The sequence below is a fragment of the Chiloscyllium plagiosum genome, chromosome 2 (assembly GCF_004010195.1).
Source record: "Chiloscyllium plagiosum isolate BGI_BamShark_2017 chromosome 2, ASM401019v2, whole genome shotgun sequence".
NCBI lineage: Eukaryota > Metazoa > Chordata > Chondrichthyes > Orectolobiformes > Hemiscylliidae > Chiloscyllium > Chiloscyllium plagiosum.
The window spans coordinates 32,627,253-32,633,252 of NC_057711.1; the positions used below are offsets into that span (position 1 = coordinate 32,627,253).

Below are 6,000 nucleotides of genomic sequence, written 5' to 3' on the forward strand. Positions count from 1 at the left end.
GTCCACTCTAGTTGTTGAGAAGGAGTTGGTGAAATACATTCTTTGAAGTGCTGTAGTCCATTCTAAATGTTTCAAAAGAATTTGACAACTGTTTCAGCTGTGATTGCTTACATATATTGCGATGCTTATCCTGCCATCTTTTCATCTACACAACAATAAGAAATGCAATCAAAATATTTCTCTGTAGCTATATTTTCAGTTGTTTCTGAAAGGTGCATAAAATTCAATATGATGACAATTCATTTTCCCTAGTGATGCAGAATGGCAAAGGACTAGCAGCAACTGGAAAGTCATATTTGTTTCAGTTTTGTTTGATGCAGTGATCACTGGTTCCATTTGCAATGGCCATTTTCCACAATGATGGGTACACCCTTTGGTGCTGTAAGGTGTGACTTGCAAACACTGCTATGCAAACTTAAATGGTCTTTACAACATTCCTACCCTATTCACTGCTGGAGCTCAGCTGTTTATTCTTGCACATTAGCCTCAATCTGCCATCATCAATACAATGCGCGTTGAATGACAATTACATGCAACGAATCTTCAACTAGTCCATAACAAGTTGAAAACTATTAATTGTGGATCTATATATTGTAAGCTAAACCGATAGTGCCAGAAGGAATTCTGAAAGTGGCTTAAATGAGCTAATGCTCCATTAACATCACAACACCATTAACTATCTTTTAATGCATAACTGGAACATGGTGTAGAGACAAAAATAAAGCAAAAAGTAAAATAAAATCAATTTTACTGTAAATTCTAGATTTTATTTTATTTCCCTTTTATTTATGTGTATGAATAAAAGCAAATTTCACTAAAATGACCAGATTTATAGTAAAACTGAATTTAAAATTTGGTTTTAACGTAACTGTAGTTACAACTTTTTTCTTTGTCATTTTAAAAATAAATTGGCAAATTAGCTCATTCACTTCTGTTGATATGATTCAAATGTTATTTGGTAAGCTTTGCGTGGTGAGTAGAGGGCATGGCTATTGCAATCCTCTATAATATTTTCACTTACTTGTGTTAGATAAAGATACTACTCCCTTCACTCCAGAAAAGATGATACCGTATCTCACCAATTAATACAACAGTACATATGTTTAGAGTTGACTGTTGTGAAGACTAGCTTAATTTTCTTATGTGCAGCTTAACAGAAAGCAATTCTGACATCACTGGCATCAATAATGTATCAAGTCAAGTTCTTTCTTATTAAAGCATCTTAACTGTACACACAACAGAACAACAGGTAAAACTCCTCTGGTATATTGTTTTTTAAAAAAGGAACTTAATGAAAATACTGTACTTCAAACCAGCTCACATTTCAAAGGATTAACCTTTTAAATTCCAACAGTATTGGGTCCAGGTCAGACCTGGAGCTTTTGTGCACAAAACTTTGAAGTTTGTAGGGTAGGTTGAGAAAGTGACTTAAAAGGCTCATGCGGCCCTGATCATTAGAAATAGAGGCACATCAAGTAAAAGTAAGGCAGTCATTACGATGAAACTTTATCAAACATCAACTTGGTCTCAAACGTGTTCAATTTGGGTTCAACTTTAGGAACTGTAGGAAGACTTTAAAAAGATTAAGAAACAAGTTACAAGAATGGTTACAGAAATTAGGACTTCATTTATGTGGACGGAATGTGGAAGTTGTCCTCTTAAGTGATGTTGAGAAGGGATTTGGTACAGTTTTTCATGAAGGGTCTAGACAGAGTAGATGGAGAGAAACTTTTCCCATGAGCGGTGGGATCAAGAATCGAAGAACACCAATTTAAAGTGAATGGTTAAAGAACCAGCAGCGACATGAGGAAAAAGAATAGCGGAGTCTGTGATTAGGATATGGAATGCACAACCAGGGAGTGTGGTAGCAAATTGTGGTTTTCAATAATAATTTAAATTAGCACCTAGAAAAAAAACACAGGACTAAAAGGTGGACTGTGATCAACTGACTTGCTCTTGCAGAAAACTACTAAGTCAAATGGCCTCACTTTATGCAGTGATAAAATAATTATAGCACAAAGTCCTTTATAATTGTGCAGGTTTGAAACATTATAACCAACTTTGCAATTTAATTACTAATAATAACGTTTAGAATTAATCCTTTACAAATGATTACATATTTACTGTACACATATCGCAGCCAAGAACACTAGATGCCCAGTACTTCTGGATAATGTTATTTTTTTTTATTTTGTAACTACTTTCGGGTGAAAGCTAATCTCTAGCCATCGATTAGGGCTCGCCTCATGGATCAACATATCGAGACACTTTTAAATGTGGTCTTAGAAAACCCTCAAGCGTTTTTCATTGAAACTGTTTGTGCATTTCAGGAAATTAAGCAGGGAGTGCCATAACGCTTACTGAAAATGCCACAAATTTGTAAAACTGCAACATGAGAAATTCTGAAGTAAAATCTCCCCTCTCAAACCTTTTTTTTGTCACTATCACTAAATGAATGATGCAATCACATTCTGAAAAGCACCTTAACCCACCGACCAAACAGATCGATTTTAGTGTCAGTAGCATGCTTCTAGCCAAGAGCCCTTTAGCACCGCGTTCTCTCACCTCTCTAGGCGATCCGCTCGCCTCATTCATTCTACCCTGGCTGGAAAAAAGTTCCCACTGCTTCCAACGTTTATTTTCACCCCGGACCCGCTTTACTGTTCTTCCACGTGTGGATAAACACGAAGCATTTTTCGTGGGCATGTATGTTTTCTTCACCTTGAATACAGTGAATACCTTCAGCAGCTGGTTCCACCTTTAATCCCCTGGAATTTAGATTTCCCCGGACTGATTAACAGCGGAGTGTACTTCAGTCTTTTACTCCCACTTCCAGCCAGGTTTCCAGGTCCTAGTGTCCCTCTTTCAGAATCGCAAGCTTGTTTCATATATGCTTTATAAAAGCCAGTGGATATTAAACAGTGTATTAATTTTTCAGTGACCTTAAAGACCTTATCGAGTCTTTGACAGCAGTCCAGCTTCATTATGTCATAGTCATATAGCACAGAAACAGACATTTCGGTCCAACCTGTCCATGCTGACTAAATTTCCCCACACGTAAGGCTGCCATTTGCCTGCATTTGGCCTATGTCCCTATAAGTCTTTCCTACTCATGTACTGATCCAAATGTCTTTTAAATAATGCAATTGTGCTCACCTCTGCCACTTTCTCTAGCAGTTCATTCCACAAAGGAAGCACTTGCTGTATAAAAAAAAGTTGTCCCTCGTCCTTTTTAGATCTTTCACCTCTCACTTTAAACCTTTGCCTTCTTCTTTTGGACTCCTCTACCCTGGGAGAAAGACCTTGGCTATTTACATGATCCTTGATCCTCATGATTTTATAAACCTCTATAAGGTCACCCCTTAACCTCTGAAGCTCCAGTGAAAAGAAGTTCTAGCCTACACAGCCTCTCTCAACACCCCTGGTCCTGGTGGCAACCTTGTAATTTTTTTCTGTACCCTTTCTAGTTTAACATCTTTCTATAGCAGGGCAATCAGAACTGTATGCAGTGTTCTAAAAGCAGCCTCACCAATGGCCCATAAAGACACAACACAACATCCCAATTCCTATACTCAATGCATAGATGAATGAAGTCAAGTTTCAAATTGTTCACAGAATTCTATATTAATATGTGTACAAATTAGAACTAAATATAGCAGAGATCACGCAAATCTTTTGTGGGATATCCACAGTGGGACTCGTTTTGTAAATCAACTACAATTTTCTCTGAATTATCATTCTTGGAGAGTATTCATTTAGCCAGATTATCTAATTAAGAAAAAATAAAGTAGAATTGATTTTTTTTTAAAAAAAAGGTGATTCACAGCCTAGTGAAAAAGATTTACTTTCAAGGAGAAGTCTGCTTTGAAGACCAAGGATTTTTTTCATTACACAGCATCGCTGATTCCTATTTTGTTGTCTTTTTCTATTGTGCATTGTGTGTGAGAGCTTTAAGAAGACAAATGTTCAGATTATCAAATTACATTATCAGAGATTATATCTTAAAATTTCTTTTTATTCATTCAAGGGATACCAGAGACACTTGCTAGAACAGCACTTATTGCCCATTCTAATTGCCCAGAGGGCAGTTAAGAGTCAAAGATAAATCTGAGTGAAACTACTAAGATTTGAACTCATGGTGTTGTTGTATGATTTTGGAGTTGACTTGGGTTTAGTTCCAAGTCCAGGTAAATAACTGTTATAAATTGAGCTTTGTGTCCAACTGGACCTCCAACAGCCTGCTGATCATCCTGAATTGGAAAGTGAGTCCACCTCTGGTCAATATTTAGCCAGTCCAGGGGAAAGAATCATCACTAAAAGCCAAAAGAAAGGATTGCAGATGCTGTAAGTCAGAAACAAAACAGAAATTGCTGATAGCATCTGTGGTGAGAAATCAGAGCTAACGTTTTGGGTCGAGTGACCTTTCCTCAGAACTCAAGAAAAGTCATTCCTACATCAACTGAAGTTACAACCTTTATTTGAACCTGAAATCTGGTTCATCCTGCTCTGTGTGCCTCAGCAGGGATTTTTAAATCTAATTTGCTGACAATTTCTATTCTGTGCTTGCTCTTACGTTGCCCCATAGAGGATGTTGAAGTGGATCAGATGCTCGATTAGAGCAGATATCCATTTAAATGATTTTTTTACAATTGACAGCAAAATTTGACATAATATATGTATTGTATTACATGCTCATGTTTTCTTTATGTCATGAACTCTCTGTTATCTTTGACATTTTATAATATGATAAAATGGCATTAGTGCACAGAGTATAATCTGCAATGTACACTTACAAATTCAACAAGCAGAGTGCAATATTGTTTCTCTATTCATTGTTGCTATCACTAGCCAGAACTTTTGCTGGTCAATAGAACAAAGGTATATAGCTTGTCAAGGTTGTAAAGGAATAAAATAACCTGAATTATCAAAAATTATCTAAGAGTTACATACTATGAGGGGGGAGGAGAATGTTCACCTGTGTGCTAACATGGGTATATTTTTCACCATATATTTCTCATTAAGGAGAAAACAACTTGCCTGGGATGTCAGTTTTTAGTAAAGGCTACATGCAATTCATTAGGATGATGTCTGACTAGAAGACAGCTATTAATTATTTGTAAGTGGCAAGATTTTCTGTCAGACCATTGAAGAGTAACTCAAATGGTGGACCATGTTGATGCTTTAGAAAGTCATGGAAAGAAAATATTTGTATTCAAATAAAATTATGAAATTACTTGAGAAATTTACATTTGGGGATCCTCATGTCTGATGAGGATGATAAACAGACGAGTAACTATTGGGAAAGATCCTTTAATTCACTTAGTTACTTATCAACCAGTATCCAATCATATTAAGTAATTAAGTGAATTGTATGTTCTCTTTAGCTTCTCCTTCCTTCAACTTCCCTTCCTTTCTGACCTCGTTCCATTCATTGCTCAATGTAAGAATATTTGCATAATTGCCAATTTTACAATCTGGAGAGCAGCATTTTGAATCTGTTACCAGCTAAAATCTAGATTTAACAATTCAGAAGTTATTTTGCTACAATTTTGCTACTTTATGTGAATAATAACACAGCGAGAAAAAACATTTGAAAGGTGTCCTAGCAATTCTTTTCCTTCTGCTTCATTCAATATTTACAAAAGAACACTTTTTCTGATAAGTTCTTTAGTAAATCATCTGTTAATGAAGTTTCTCAATATTATAAAGAAACAATATACATTTTACAAATTGCTTCCATAACTTAGGAAATAAAATGCAGCAGTATCTATGACAGCAGCATGTTTCACCCACCACCTCTTCATGAAGTGGCTGAATGAGGAGATTTCCTTGAAAGAGATTTTGAAGCTTAAAAGTTACAGAGTCTTAGAATCATACAGCATACAGCATACCCTTCAATCCAACTAGTCCACGCTGACCATGTTCTCAAATTAAATGACTCCTACTTGCTTGCATTTGGCCCATATCCTTTCAAACATTTCTTATTCATGTACTTACTTA

The 6,000-nt window shown here is 36.0% G+C and overlaps 1 protein-coding gene across 2 annotated transcripts in view; it reads right to left on the reverse strand.

The window, feature by feature from the left end:
- The window catches only part of pde8b (phosphodiesterase 8B), a 305,815-nt gene extending 302,999 nt beyond the window's left edge, over nt 1-2,816 (reverse strand). For both annotated transcript variants that reach the window (XM_043707150.1, XM_043707141.1), the window contains exon 1: nt 2,566-2,816. In XM_043707150.1, coding sequence (XP_043563085.1) covers nt 2,566-2,706 — 141 coding nt within the window. In that variant the 5' untranslated portion in view covers nt 2,707-2,816. The remainder of the gene's footprint in view (nt 1-2,565) is intronic.
- Nucleotides 2,817-6,000: the final 3,184 nt, after the last annotated feature.